This window comes from Aureobasidium subglaciale (genome assembly GCF_000721755.1).
Source record: "Aureobasidium subglaciale EXF-2481 unplaced genomic scaffold scaffold_22, whole genome shotgun sequence".
Classification (NCBI taxonomy): domain Eukaryota; kingdom Fungi; phylum Ascomycota; class Dothideomycetes; order Dothideales; family Saccotheciaceae; genus Aureobasidium; species Aureobasidium subglaciale.
Genome location: NW_013566973.1, coordinates 316197 through 332382, shown reverse-complemented (window position 1 = coordinate 332382; position 16186 = coordinate 316197). Strand labels below are relative to the sequence as shown.

General features: G+C 51.7%; 1 protein-coding gene across 1 annotated transcript; it reads left to right on the top strand.

Moving 5' to 3' along the window:
* The first annotated feature begins 11962 nt into the window (after window positions 1-11962).
* AUEXF2481DRAFT_431283 (uncharacterized protein) lies at window positions 11963-14761 on the top strand. The gene is made up of 2 exons (XM_013485454.1): window positions 11963-12556; window positions 12625-14761. Exons 1-2 carry the CDS (start codon window positions 12220-12222, stop codon window positions 14604-14606), a joined length of 2319 nt encoding a protein of 772 aa, XP_013340908.1. The 5' UTR covers window positions 11963-12219; the 3' UTR covers window positions 14607-14761.
* The last annotated feature ends 1425 nt before the right edge of the window (window positions 14762-16186 follow it).

Below are 16186 nucleotides of genomic sequence, written 5' to 3'. Positions count from 1 at the left end.
GACGAAAAGACTGGATCCACGCCGGTGGCGATCGGATCAGCGATTTGAGACAAAAGGCTTGTGATAGCGGGTTGGAGGGACTCCGGTAGCTGTGTGGCATCAGATAGCAATGAGGTCAGAGCAGGCTGGACATCGCCTGTAAAAGTAGCTGCAATATCAGGAGCTTGCGCCAGGATACTAGAAAGAACTGGCTGTGCAGTTGCTGGAAGCTCTGCAATCTGTGAATCTAACGAAGAAAGAGCGACATTGACACCGGTAGCGATGGGGTCGGCAATCTCCGAGAGGAGAGACGACACTGCTGGTTGCAAAGATTCAGGAAGCTGGGTAGTGTCCGAGGCAAGAGATGATAGCGCAGGTTGAACGTCATTCGTAGCCGATGCAGCAATGTCAGATGCCTGCGCCAAAATACTCGAAAGGACAGATTGAGCCGTGGCTGGTAGTTCTGTAACCTGCGCTACTAGAGACGAGAGAATGGGCTCAACACCAGTGACAACAGGATCAGCAATTTCAGACAGCAAGGATGATACAGCTGGTCGAAGTGACTCAGGCAACTGGATGACGTCCGAGACCAAAGATGAGAGAGCTGGCGTAGCTGAATTGGCGATATCGGAGGCCTGGGCTAAGATACTGGAGAGTACTGGTTGAGCGGAAACCGGCAGCTCAGTGATCTGCGCTGCCAAAGATGATAGAGCAGGATTGATATTGACAGCGACAGGGGCCGTAATTTGGGTCAACAAGGAAGATACTGCTGGCTGTATGGTTGCAGGAAGCTGCGTAACGTCTGAGACCAAGGAGGATACTACAGGCTGGATGTCTACATTGCTTGTTGCCGATGCAGCGATATCAGATGCTTGGGCCAGGATGCTAGACAACACTGGTTGGGCAGAAGCTGGCAGTTCGGTGACTTGTGCCGCCAAACTTGAGAGTGCGGGATCAACGTTAGTGACGACAGGGTCTGCCACTTGCGAGAGCAATGCGGATACCGCGGGCTGTATGGTTTGTGGCAGCTGGGTGATATCAGAAGCTAAAGATGTCAAAGCGGGCTGGATATCGAGATTACTGGTGGCTGATGCTGCGAGCTCTGAGGCCTGCGCCAATATGCTAGAGAGTACTGGCTGTGCGGAAGCCGGTAACTCGGTAACCTGCGAGGCCAGACTCGAGAGCGCAGTGTTGACATCTCCCACGGCAGGATCTGCTAGTTGTGATAGCAATGATGAAACTGCGGTTTGAATACTTGCGGGCAACTGAGTGGCATCCGAAGCTAGAGATGTCAAGGCGGGTAGAAGATCGCTAGTAGCAGTAGCAGCGACATCGGACACACGAGAAAGGAGAGATGATAGTGCACCTTCGATTCCTGACGCCGTCACGACAGCGCCCAAGGAAACACTGGCTCCTACCGAAGCAGCGACTCCGTCGATCTCCGAGATGATGGAGGAAAGGACGGGCTGCAAGGACTCGGGCAACTGTGTGATCTGGGCTGCCAGCGATGTCAATGCTGGTTGAAGACCGGTGGCCGATGCACCAAGATCAGATACTTGGCCCAGGAGAGATGAGAGCGCAGAGTCTACAACACCAGTCTCTACGGGCAACACGCCAGAGGCGCCGGAAAGTAGAGAAGACGCATCAGGAGAGACGTTCGTGGCAGAGGCACCAATGTCAGAGACTTGACTCAACAGGGAGGAAAGAGCCGGCTGGACGATTGAAGCGGCAGGATCAGCCAGAAGAGATGAAATGCCTGGCTCGACACCGGCGGGGAATGAAGGAACTACCACTGCATTTCCGATCGTGCTCACAGCAGAAGTGGCATCAGCAAGAATTGACGAGATCGCAGAAACAAGAGGGGCTCCAGTAAGAGTCGCCCCTGTACCCGAGGCCTGAGAGAGCAATTGGGAAAGTACGGGCTGCAAAGATTCCTGAGCAGCACCTGGCAAATCCGATGCCTCGGACAACAAGGATGATATGGCCTGAACAGGGTCAGCTGACGCTACTGGTGTAACGAGCGAGGGTAGAGCATCAGCGGCGCTTGTAGCATCGGCGAGTACCGAAGAAACGGCTGCGATCAGAGTTGGGTCAACCAAAGTGCCCGTTGCAGCAGCTTCCGATACCTGCGATATCAAAGAGGCAATGACAGGCTGGTAGGAAGTCTGAATGTCACCAGGTAGCTGTGTGGCCTCAGAGAGGAGAGACGACACGACGTCAAGGGGACCTGCTGTCACCGAAGGCAGTGCGGTGATACCACCAGCAGCGCTCGTAGCATCGGCAAGGGCTGACGACAGTCCGGAAAGCAAGGTCGGATCGACGATACCAGTAGCATCAGCAGCAGCGTTTGATACTTGAGAAATCAAAGAGGCTATTACGGGCTCAATTGAGCTCTGGATACTACTGGGTAGTTGAGTTGCTTCGGAAAGCAGAGAGGAGACTGCCTGGAGGGGATCAACCGACGACACAGACAATGCACCTCCAGCCGCGGAAGTCGCCTCGGCGAGCACTGATGAGAGGCTAGAGACCAAGCCTGGATCAACCACTCCAGTAGCAGCCGCGTTGCTGACTTGCGATACTAGTGAGGCAATAATAGGACGCACAGAGGTTTGGAGATCTCCTGGCAGTTGTGTGGCTTGAGAGAGTAAAGAAGTCACCACTTGCAGGGGATCGGCCGTCGAGGCCGGTGTAGACAGAGCGTCTCCAGCAGCAGAGGTGGCATCAGCAAGAACGGATGACAAGCTTGAGACCAGAGCGGGATCAACCACTCCCGTGGCTACTGCATCGTTGACCTGAGACACCAAGGAAGATATGATTGGCTGTACAGAGCTTTGTATATCGCCAGGAAGCTGCGTGGCCTCTGAGAGCAGAGATGAGACTGCCTCAACAGGACCTGCAGTGATTGCTGGAGTCGATACCGCGTCTCCTGCGACACTAGTGGCATCGGCAAGGATGGAGGAAAGGCTGGATACTAATGCCGGATCAACAACTTCGGTACCCGCAGCTCCAGAGACCTGGGAGACTAAAGATGATATATCTGATTGAATTGAGGTCTGAATATCGCCAGGAAGCTGGGTGGCTTCGGCAAGGAGCGAAGATACTGCCTGAACAGGATCTAGAGTGACGGCAGGGGTAGACAATGCATCGCCAGCGGCATCAGTTGCGTCAGCAAGCAGAGACGAAAGCCCAGCCACTAGAGTGGGGTCAACGATGCCAGTAGCAGCGGCCTCGGTTACTTCGGATATAAGAGACGAGATAGCGGGCTGCAAGGAAGTCTGAATGTCTCCGGGTAGCTGGGTGGCCTGAGAGAGCAAAGATGAGACTTGCTGAATCGGATCGGCGGTCGCGAAGGCTGTAGGTACTAAAGTGCCAACTCCAGGAAGACCAGTTGCAACGTTCAAGATGGAAGAAATAGCCGCTGTCACCAGAGGATCAACTGTACCAGTCGCAGAGGCCTCGAGACCTGAGGCGACTGACAACAACGAAGATAGAGCTGGACTCACATTGCCCTGAACATCTTCAGGTAAGCCCGATGCCTCGGCAAGAAGAGAGGATAGGGCTGAGATAGGATCGGCAGTCACTGGATTAGCAACAAGAGACGTGAGTCCAGGAATACCTGTGGCCTCTTCAAGGATGGATGAAAGTGCTGAGCTGGCAGCTAGATCGACCACACCTGTCGCAGAAGCTTCGATTTCTGTTGCGACCGAGAGCAAAGAAGATAATGCCGGTTGCACGCTGCTAAGAACATCTGCAGGTAGGCCAGATGCTGCTGCGAACAACGACGAAAGAGCAGACACAGGTGCTTCGGTCACTGGGTTCACGATCAGCGAGGCAATTTCAGGGATGCCAGTAGCCTCAACAAGGATGGAAGAGATGGCCAAGGTCGCTACCGGATCAACCACATTGGTCGCCACGTTCGATGCTTCCGACAAGAGTGACGATAGAGCAGGCAATGCAGTAGCCTGGACGTCAGCTGGAAGATTTGACGCCTCTGAAAGTAAGGAAGAGATGGCAGAGACAGGATCCAGTGTGACCGAAGGTGCAGGTAGGCCTGAAGTGAGATCAGCAATCACGTTGGTGACTTGAGGGAGAAGCGATGTGAGCCCTCCAAGAACCTGAGTAGTTGGAGCAGGCAGCAGCTCAGTCAAGCCTCCAAGGATTTGACTAGTGGGCTCAGGAAGGATTGCTGTGAGCCCTCCAAGAACTTGTGAAGATGGCTCTGGAAGAAGCGAGGTAAGGTCGCCGATGATCTGGGTTGGCACAGGGAGGAGCGAGGTGAGGCCCCCGAGTGCTTGAGTGGCTGGTTCAGGAAGGATGGATGTCAGACCTCCAAGAATATTGCTGGTCGGTGCAGAAAGATCAACGGTGGCACCCAAGCTTGCGCTGAGTTCAGGGTTGGCCAAAAACGAGGAAATGGCCGAGACTGCATCTTGAGGGATCTCAGTTTGCGTAGGATTGGCAATCAGCGACGACAGTACGGCAATGGCTGTGGGTAGGGAGTCTGCTCCATCGTTGAACTCTCCAAGAACCGAGGAAACCCCTGGGAGGAAGGAGACACCAGTAGGGTTCGTAATTAAAGATGATAGGACAGCACTCGCAGATGTTGGCAGAGCACCCTCATCAAGCAAGGAAGATATTGCAGACACAACAGCTTCAGGAGCATCGGTCACTGTAGGTGCCTGAATCAAGGACGACAATGCCGAGACCGCTGAGGTAGCGACACCCGAGACCTCATCTCCAGCGGCTGCAATGACAGACGAAATTTGCGGCAGAATGTCAACTTGAGTGGGCTCGGCTAGCAATGAGGATAGTGCTACATTTGCAGACGTAGGAAGAGCACCCTCGTCAAGTAGCGAAGAGACTGCGGAGATTACTGCATCAGGGACTCCAGTCTGAGTGGGGACTTGAACAAGGGAGGACAAAACAGCTGCAACTGAAGTCACAGTACCGGATCCATCGTTTCCAAGCTCGGAGATTATCGATGATACTGCAGGTAGAATGTCTACATTGCTCGGTACACTGATCAAGGATGATAAAACAGCGGAAGCTGACTGAGGTAGATTGCCCTCAGCGAGCAGGGATGAGATACCAGCGGTTGGTACGACTGTGGCGTCAGCAAGGGCTGAGGACAGGGCAATGACTGCGGATGGCACTACGCCATTAGCTCCGTTCCCAACCTCGGATAAAATGGAGGAGACTGCCGGCAAGATATCAATTTGGGTTGGAACGGCGATTAAAGATGATAAAATAGCAGAAGCTGATTCGGGCAGGCTTCCTTCGGCGAGCAACGATGAAATGATGGCTGTTGGGACGACTGTTGCATCTGCCAGAGCTGACGATAACGCAGTGACTGCTGAGGGCACTATGCCATTATTTCCGCTACCAACTGCGTTGACTACAGACGATATTGCAGGCAGAGCATCTACCTGCGTAGGCTCAGCGAGCAATGATGAAATTGCAGCGGACGCTGAGATGGGTAGGTTTCCTCCTGCAAGCAACGACGAGATTGCTGCCGTAGGGACAACTGTGGCGCCTCCAAGGGCTGAGGACAATGCGGTGATGGCTGACGGAACTGCACCTGTGGCATCATTCCCAATGGCATTCAGGACGGAAGATACAGCAGGAAGTACGTCAACTTGACTGGTTTGAGCGAGCAATGAGGAGATTGCGGCCGAAGCTGAGACAGGTAGGTTGCCTTCCGCAAGCAATGATGATATCTGAGCCGAGGGGAGTGCAGTAGCGCCTACCAGCACCGAAGAAAGTACCGAAGCCGCTGAAGTGACCACGCCAGCCTGGTTGTCGATCGCAGAAATCACAGAGGAAACCGCGGGCAAAGCTCCAGACTGTGTAGGATTTGCAAGGAGACTGGATAATGCAGAAGAGGCTGACACTGGGAGATCACCTCCGGCAAGCAGGGAAGAGATCTCTGCTATAGGTAGCGTATTAGCCCCCGCGAGGACGGAGGACAAGACGGAGGCAGCTGAGGTTACTACACCAGTAGCGAGATTACCAATCACAGAGATAGCCGATCCTACACTAGGAAGGATCGCGGTCCCAATTGGAACGGCAACCAATGTCGTGGATGGGACCAAAGAGACTTGTGACGCTTCCGCCACAACGGAGGACACCACTCCAGCGACGGAGGATGCAAGTGCTGTGTTTTCTGCTCCGATGTCCGAGATGACAGAAGAGATTGCAGGCAACAAAGAGAGCTGAGTAGGGTTCGCGAGAAGTGACGAGAGGACTGAAGAGGCAGACTGGGGGAGAGTTCCTTCGCCCAACAAAGACAAGATGGCCGAGACAGGGGCACCAGTTGCAATGGGGATCGCCACCAGGGTTGTCGAGGCAATCAAGGACAATGTAACCGAAGGAGCATTGGTGACTCCTCCGAGCAACTCCGAAACCGCTGAGGATGCAGCACTGGGGAGAGCGGGGTTCCCGACCAACGATGACAAGGCTAACGAAGCCTCTGGTAAGATAGTGGCCTGCGTAGGAGCTGCGAGAATCGAAGAGATCAGAGATACAGCGTTGCTAGGAAGGCCGTTTCCTGAAGCGACAAGCGAGGACAACACAGAGCCAGCTGCACCAGATGGCACTTGTACAGCCCCAGTAGGACTAATAGATGCACTAGGAAGGACTCCGACGTTTACGGACGCAAGATTAGAAACAATTGCACTCAAACAGACAAGATCGTTGCATGTTGTCGCTACACCTGGAGCAACAGAAGCGCCGGCAGAGATTGATGCACTCGGGGCGTTTGTCACACCAGTAAGCCCACTAAGCACGGATGAAGGGATAAGTCCGATCGAGGCGCTAAGTAGTCCAGTGGCAGCTACGTTGAGGCAAATCAAATCAGTACAAGTCGTTTGGGCCCCATTGGCACCTGTGATGGCTACAGGGGTCGGAAGGGTAGTGACCCCGCCGAGACCTAGAGGGACAGATGCGCTGGCTGCATTACCACCAAGTACAGCGGTGGGGATTAGACCAACATCAGCCGAGAGTAGTCCTGTGGCAGCAATACCTAGGCAAAGTACATCTGTGCAGGTCGTTCGGGCTCCATTCGTGCCAGTCACGATGATGGGGGCCACCAATGATGTCTGACCAGCAACAGCCGTGGCTCCATAGGCCAAGGACAGTGTAGCGATGTCGTTAGATCCGATTACAGACGAAGGCAAAAGACCCACGTTCACTCCGAGCAGACTGGTGGCTGCTACATTCAAGCAGAGAACGTCGGAACAGGTTGTGGTGGCACGACCATCGGTAGCGGTGATAGTGATAGGCTTAGCAAGGCTCGTCGCAGTGGGTGCACCAGCCAGACTTTCACCGAGGGCTAACGAGTTTATATTGTTATTTCCAAGGAGCGAGGTTGGCAAAGCTCCAGCACTACTAAGACCTAGGTAAGACGTAGCTGCTGTATGCAAGCAGAAGACGTCTGAGCATGTAGTGGTGGCACGTCCATTGGTGGCGGTGATCACTACTGGCTCAGCAAGGCTAGTTGCTGAAGGAAGCATCAACGTTCCCAGATTGTTGCCTAGTACCGAAGTAGGAATCAGGCCAGCATCAATACCCAAGAGCGATGATGCCGCGTCGTGGACACACATAATATCGGTGCATACAGTGGTTGTTTTACCATCAGTGGCAACAACAGTGACGTGCTCAGAGAGGCTAGTCGCCATAGCAGCGGAGGTAATACCAAGCGAGAGTGTCCCAAGGTTGTTGCCTCCTAGCACACTGGTAGGGAGTAGCCCGACAGAAACGCCCAACAAGTTCGTAGCCGCGGCCGACAAGCATACGACATCACTGCAAGTCGAAGTCGGACCTCCATTGGTGCCAGAGATAGTAACTGGCGTAGCTAGTCTGGTGGCTGTTGGGGTCGCCGATGCAGTGTTGATCAGCCCTACAGAAGCACTGAGTAGTCCGGTCGCCGCAACATTCAAGCAGATCAGATCGGTACAAGTCGTCTGAACTCCATTTGTAGACACTACAATTGGTCTGGTTAGGGTGCTGGATGCTTGTGAACCACCAAGTCCAAGAGACAAGCTAACGAGGCCGCCACTCGAAGACGGGATTGCTCCAACACCAAGCGTCAGGCCACCAGCTGCAGCATTCAAACACAAGATATCTGTGCAGGTCGTAGTAGCCGATCGTGAAGATGACGTAGGTGCAGCGGCGGCGAAGGAAGAGACAATCGAGTTTGCGTAACCTGAGAGGCTGGTTCCACTCGCAGTCGAGATTGAAGATGCCAACGAAGACACCATGGAACCGACGTTGTTAGGAATAGCGGCGGCGTTCGAGAGTACAGCAGCCAGCGATGACAATGATGTCTGAACAGATGAAGGCTGACTTGACTGCGCAGCAATGACCGACACATGCGAAGCCAGTGAAGCAACTGCAGTTGGATCGGTGCGGATCGATGAAGCAGTAAGTAACGACGAGATAGCCGCCGTTACAGAACTCGGACCCGAAACACCAGACAGAGCATTAGAGATCTGGAAGCCAAGGCTGGTTGGCAGTGCGGTCGCCTGGGATAGGACAGAGTTCTGAGAGGCGACTGCAAGTGTGTTCGAAGTTGCTACTGGATTTGCAAGTATAGAGGAGATGACAGACATAGCACTCGAGGGGTGAGCGCTGACGACTGCAGCGATGGATGATACTCCAGTCGATGGAATGCTGACTGATCCGGCAACGGATGATAGTCCAATCGAAGGGATGCTGACGGCGACGGACGATAGTCCAATCGAGGGGATACTGACGGCAACAGATGATAGTCCAACCGAAGGCACGCTGACTGACACGCCAGCAGAAACACTAGCTGAGACCGGAGGTTGAGTAGCAGAAGATGAACGACTGGTCGACACGACTGCAGATGACGCGCTGCTAGGAGAAGTTGCAGCAGACGATGCACGGCTGGTCGAAGCCGTAGTCGAGCCCCCCGAGCCTCCTAGTCCGATGGACAGAAGCGCAGAGCTTTGAGCAATAGCGAGACCAAGACCTCCCAGAAGAGTAGTCCCAGCATTACCGCCAATGAGGGCGCGTTTCTCGAGATGCTCGTGCTCGTGAGCTTCGGCTTGATCATTGTAAGGACCTGCAGGGGCGGCGATAGTAGTCACCGCCAGAGCAGTCAGAGTGGTTGCGGTTGGAAGCCGCATAGCGAGAGATAGTAAGCGAACAGGGGAAGTAGAAGAACAGGGAACAGATCCTGTGAATCGATTCCGCCGAGTTTACTGAGGGGCGTTCGTCCGCATATGTTTGCATACTGCTCGCCGGTGAATGGATCTGGAACAAGAAAATGCAAACCTCATCGGAGCATGACCTTACAGCCAAGAGAAAAATCGCTAGGAGTCTGGATACTACAAGTACCCGCTATCCGCTTGGAGATCCCCAAGATGGTGTTATCTCGCGTACCATGAGATGCACCACGGGCACGATGATAGTAGGGTGCCGGTTAGTACTACACTGCCACCGAAAACATTTACCATACTATGGAGAACCAACGGTGGGTATGGTTTAAACAGGTCAAACCAGAAACAATCAATAGGCTACTGAGCTTAGAAAGCTGCATTCGCCAACAGTGATTTGCTGACATGCTACGATCTCTGTAGCCACCGACGTTATCCGTGATCTTGTCCCAAAGCACCCACATCGGCTTGGTGCTGCAGTCAAATCCTCCTCTTGGGCCTTCCGATATGAGAAAGTTCGATGGCTGATCTTGCCCAACAAAGTTAACAATATGCTTAAGGGTGCAACGGCAATACTGTCAGTTTGTGGAGTGGCGCACACCTGGACCTGTGGCACTACGGTAGCCCACAGGGTTGGTCAAGCATACCAAAACGTTCTCGAAAGCCTGCCGAGTTCCGAGGGATGCAGCAGCTTTGAGGTCGAGTTATTCGTATGATCTTTCTTTTCCTGATTCAATCCACACGGAGCTCGATACTGTCCTTGGCACATCCAATAAAGTAGGCATGGCTGCTACAGGGTGGTCGTATTTCGCGGCCGTTGGACTGCTCAGATCATCGATGCAAAGCACGTGTGTTGTACTAGAGTATGCATGATGGTTCTCACAGGCAACACGACATTGTTCCTCGATTGAGACTACGATCCCGTTGCACGTCGACCATCGGCCTATGTGGTAGAAGCCAGGTTTCGATGATGGACTGCTCTGGGCAAGCCAGCCACCAACGCTCGTTGACAGATTATGCTAGCCTCTCTCTCACGTCGTATTTATTGGGGTATACGCTGGTTGAGTGTGACTACAATTCTACCTAGAGCCGTGAGCGAACGCAACACAGACTACGTGGGTAGTAATGAAGTTGTGCTCTGCACTTTCGATAGTCGCAGTAGCCAAGAAGCTGCCGCTCGGGCTTCGCAGCTTTTTATTCAGATTTTGGAGTAAGGCTCCATCGAGCCGGAAAGAATGCGCAGGAGGAGGCGGTTCCGTTTGTGGTGCCAAAACCGCGCCGGATCGGCATGCCGGGCAAACGTTCCAACGCTCTCCCCCATGATTTGGGACCTACACCACAGGATAGACATGTCTTGAATCCTTCTCGTGTCTGTACGTCCGCAACCATGACTGAGATTCCTTTCAGAATCGGTGACCACTTGAATCAAATGATGTAAACCTGCATCAATCCGGGTGTAACACAAGAGGACATTGTGTTGTTTCCAATTGGAGATCGAGATGAGAATGTAGAAGCCGCTGTTGCATATTCCTTTGCGAGCGAAGATTTCGATCTCACTGTAGATGTCGATGGGATGCCAATGCTATCTAGGCAAGTCCGGGTGGTGCTCCCTGGAGCAAGTCGATAAGTGACATGTCTGCACCTCGAGGGACAAAGGAACATCTCCATCGCAACGCTTGATGACAAACAGCAAAGAACGTTGGACGTTGAACTAATGATGGAAATCCTCGGCTCGGACGGATTAATGTTGTTCCGTCCACGTGTCCAATCTGGTGATATTCTTGGCGAGGTCGGTCGTCAGTAGCGGGTCCAGCGACGACGTCTCTCTATCAAGGCGTACTGCGTGTCTCTACGCTTGCCTCTCTTTTCCACAAACAGGTCGCTTCGTCGTGTCTGATGCTTGTCCGGTATGTCGTTCATACGAACCGACCTTCTCTAGGCCATGTCGCCCCTCGCTGACTCGCCACGCGAGTCTTCTTTGATGTAGTACGGAGGAGCTGGTTTCAAATCGGTTCCTTTTCTCGGCATAAACTCCACAAAGAGATGCAAACTCACCAAAAACGTTCGGACTCCTCCGTATTATCTAACATGCTGTGCTGCATCCGTCCAGGATTTCCCTTTGGCCCGAAAATGCTCTCTCAGCTGACCACTTGACGGTGAATTCAGGCTGTGTTATTGCACAATCTTCTACGAGACGCGGCTGTATGCATGCGAGACTGATGAAAGACGAATGTCGGTTCATAGGACATGATCTCGAATCTATTATGCCATCAGACGAGTACAGCAGGATACGTCCGCTGGAGAGGCAACGTCAGCTCTTCGACGATACAGACAATATGCCGCATTGGTAGAGCGTACACCATCAACATAATGCTACACCATCAGTCTTCGTCTCAATTTCTGACAGTAGTTCCTCATCCTGGCTCCTCACACCGGCAGATCCGCGACATTGCATTTTCAAAAACCTGGCTTTTTTGCAAAGCGTCGGGGCATGTAGGTTGTGCCAGCTTTCGTACGGACCATTGTCGCATGCGACGGTCAGCCTAGGATTTCAGCGCTCTGTGTAGCAGGAGTATGTGACACATAACAGCACTTACCAAGGTCGACGTAAGCGGCGTGCAAAGCCCGAGAGCCGCCGATGAAGCCAGCCTCGAAACAATGGTCGATGAGATCTTTCCAACCGAAACAGTGCTCTTCCAAGATCGCTGCCCGACACCACATGAGAGCTGTGTCAATGCACAGTGTTTTCTAAAAACTGTCTATGGACGCCGAGATAGAGGGAGTACACACGTCTCAGTCAATAGGACATAATCTAGAAAGCTGTTGTGCCTCCAGATAGGTACAATCAATTCCATCACCTCCTCTAGGGAGACGACGCTTGGCTCAGCCCAAAATGCAGTTGCGACCTCAAAGTGACTGAAAGGCAGGAACATTGAGGTAATTAAGCTTCGGTGCTTGCCGTACGCGACCTTGGAAGGCATACACACACCAACTCGGCGCAAAACCACAATCCATCATCACTTTACAACACTACGCATTCATCATTATAGTTCTTGCAGCCATGGATTCGCCGATGCTATCATCGCCCGCACTAGGGCTTCGACCTAAGCGTAGTCTTAGGATGGAGCACGCGATTGTTGACGCCAACAAACTAATCCATCAATCCAAGTACAAGGAAGCATATGACTTATACAGCAGAGTTCTTGATGCTAAGAGCCACCCGGTTGCATATCTCAATCGTGCCGTGTGCTTGCTTGGTACAGGTCAACCGCATCTTGCTGTCAACGATGCTCAGAGAGCGTACATCATGGCTCAATCGATCATTGACGCCTGTCGTGGCGACGGTGAGATCAACGATCACGTTCGCAGATTCGACCACTACATCCTCGAGTATACTGGTGTGTTATTCTCACTCAATAGGCTTGCGTCCATGAGAATATCTCCGCTAACAATCTCCCTCAATCAGAAGAATGTGGCAATGCCTTGTCACGAGGCGATACATGGTGCAGATCGTCTTCCGCAGCGTTCCAAAGCGGACACCGAACCTTCAAATTGACAAGAATGACGCTTTTGACGGAGGAGGTCGAGGAAGTCGCAGGAAAGAAGAAAACAATGCCTCCCGTTGTCGACCTCAAGTGCAAAGCCTTGTTTCGACTTGTAGAGGCTCTCTCCAGGTGTGGACGTGGTCCGGCGTACACTGCTCTACAAATCCTGGATGATGTTCTCGATGCAAACTCATCCGACACAACAAAGTACGCCCTTCTACCTTTCGTGTACAATGAGCTCAAAGCACTCTACAAGACCGTCGAAAACAAATTGCTCAACGATCTCATGGAGGGCAAACTTTCGACAGCAGACAGGCAGCTGACGCTGTCAAGATTCGGTCTCTTGGACAGTTCTCAGTATGGATTCTCTAAGCGTAAGAGTGACCGCGATCTTCTCAACAACTGCATATTGACAGTCGATACGAATTCAATTGCACAGTATGACGACAAGATTGGCGTTCCAATAGCGCTTGTGGCCGTTCAGGACGTCTTCGAAGGTATGGCACTTTTCACTGAGAGTTTACCTTTCGCTGTTTCCACAGCAAAGACAACGGACAAATCAGAGCTCGCCACTGTGTGCGACACATGCTGTGCAGACTTGCAGATGTCCTCACCCTTTGTTCTTCGCGTCTTGATAGAAGAATTGAAGCAAGCAGAGGCCAAACGTACCGCAAGAAGGAACGCAAGAACGGCTAGAAGAGAAGCTGGTGCTACGTCATCTCCAGCTCATCGCCGCACAACCGCAGTTGATGGTTCATCAGAGTCGCCACCGCTAGCAAGTACAAATGAGGCCGATAACAACGACGATGATTCAGGTAGTGATCATGAATGGGATTCAGAAGCATCGAGTGGTGAGACTGAGACTTGTTCAGATAACTCGGTTCCCGACACCCCACATCGTGGTAGACCGACAAATCGGCCTGGCATCTTCGAAACTGCCGACATCCAAGTTTGTCGTTCTGGCAACGAAAAAAAGCGTGAAAACTTTTCGTTCTGCTCAGTCGATTGCTACGAATTGGCCAAAGCCACATACCACGACAGTATCTGCGGATCGTATCTCGAGGATTATCTACGACAGAGTATCATCACCGCTTCGGAAGACCCAAGGCTTCCAAGCGTCGACGCCCAGAGGCTTCATCTTCTACTCCTCGTTCGCGTGCTTGGATGGGCGTATGCCACGTCAACCGATCCTATAGATCTACCTGTCGTCCATCTACTCATGGCATCACCGCGCTTTGGACCTCTGAAGGACGGCGCATCAATCCCGTGGTCTTATCACAACAACGTCGTACGTCCTTTCCAGATATTCCAAGCCATGGACGGCCGTGGTGATGCGCCTAAATCAGTCGTCAACCCAGATTATTCGGACGGTCGCGTCATCAATACAATCATCGCCCTCATACAGCGCCATGTGACTACTGCGGACAAGATACTCTGGTTCAAAACCTATGATGAGGAAGGTTATCACGAGCAAACCTTTCCTTACGCCGACAAGCCCGGCCTCGAAGACGGTGATGAGAATGTGGTTTTTGGCCGTTTACACCCTCTTTGCGACCTGGTTCCTTTGGCTGCAATGCCTGAGGAAGCCAATGTCGAATTGGTCGATATTGGAGATGGTCGTATCATCTGCCTACCCCTGTTTGCTACCAACGACGAGCCATGCCTCAAAAAGGGCACGAAGTTGCTTCTCCGCGACGCGACACCTCGCCTCGCGACACTGACTGAGCGCACGAATTACGGCAGAAAAGAGGACTATGGTGAGGGAGGCACCATGATGGATGTCGATCATGAGGAAGACATACTCGAAGAAGAGCCAGAGGAGGAGTATAGCGGTTACGTCGAAGAAGAGAGCTATGGCGCAAACGAGGAAATGGACGCGTTTGCTGACGAGGACGACGAGTAAATGATGGATTTTTAAAGAAGCGTGGTTAGGATCGTATAATTCAACGTTCGCTTCGCTCTCCCACTGCCAGGTTCATGTCGTGAATTTGCCTGATTGAACGCAAGGAGTGATTTCTGAAACCAGACTATGTCCGCTGAGAGACGAAGAAACATTGACTCTCAGTGGAGGCTCTATTGGTTTTGAAAATGATTGTGCATTGAATCAGCTTCATTTACACTGTGCATTTGTCTGAGTGAGAGGAGAGACTATACCGAGATTGTCCTCTCTCCAGTGTTGACAACTTTGTCATGTTTGGTAATTAGCTGATTCAATGCACAGTAACATCAAAGCACTACTCATCCTTCGGCTGAGAGTCGACTTTTCCTCGTCTCCCAGCCACTACTACCTTGTTTTCCGAAATGGACTGTGCCTTTTTCACAGGCGTAGTTGTTTTAGTGCATCGTCATTGGAGGATGGAAGTATTTACCGAGATCTTCGTCTCCCCCGGCTACTCGGTTTTGGTTGTGTTTGTGGTTGATTTGATGCAGAGTAAATTTCCAGAAGTAGGCCATGTCTACGGAGAGAGATAAGAAAAAGTCGACTCTCAGTGGAGGTGTGTGTTTCGAAGATGTCTGTGCATTTCTACAGGTCATGGTTTTATTGTACTACGTCACTGGAGATGATGGTAAGGTGATCATCAGTATGCATAACAGATACTTGGGCAGTTTGCTGATATCTCGCAACAAATACTATACCGAACCAAACACCTTGCATACCTGATTAAATGCACAATCATTTTTCGGCAACGAGATCTTATCCATAGAGAGACGATGAATCATCATCTCTCAGCGAACAATACAAGAGAGTCTGAGAATGTCTGTGCATTTTCACCAGGTAGTGTCATCTCTGTACGTCGTTTTGTCGGAGATGATCGGAGGTGGTTGGTAGGTATTTTGGTGGCTGGTGGTTATGGGAAACAAGCAAACACGTACGTCATGGGACGGAGATACCGAGGCTTTGCCAGGGTTGTACCATTTACAAGCGTTTCAACGACAACATTAGCTGTTGAGACGGCTGGGTATGTTTGTATGGTATTTTGGTCTACGGCATATATGGAGATGGTATGCAAGAGACGTGCGGCAGAGTCTGGGTCCTTTTTGGCAGTTGTGTGGCGAGTAAATGGTATTTTGGTCTTTTGATATCGTGAGTTTTGGAAAATGGGTGGTGAACGCTCGCTGCTTGGTCGATATCATTGTGACAAAACACATTTGTAAAAACATCATTGTTAATCACGATTTAGAAAAAAAACAGCTTATACCGTCAAGCATGCATGAAGAATAGAGCAAAAAGAGCGAGCGAGGTTTGGGATGACTACAAAGTAAAAGTGGTGCGAGAAAAGAGGGAAGCAAGCCTAGGAGTGGGCGTTTCCCGACAGTATCCTCGATCATGACAGCGACATATTCATGACTTGGCTTTCAAAAGACCACGCTCTTTGGATGTGGGCACTAAAATTTGGAGAACGTAAATTTGGAGAAGAACAATTGCATGGTAGTAAATCTGGAACAGTTTGGCCTATTTGACTTCAAGGCTTGAGTTTCGGC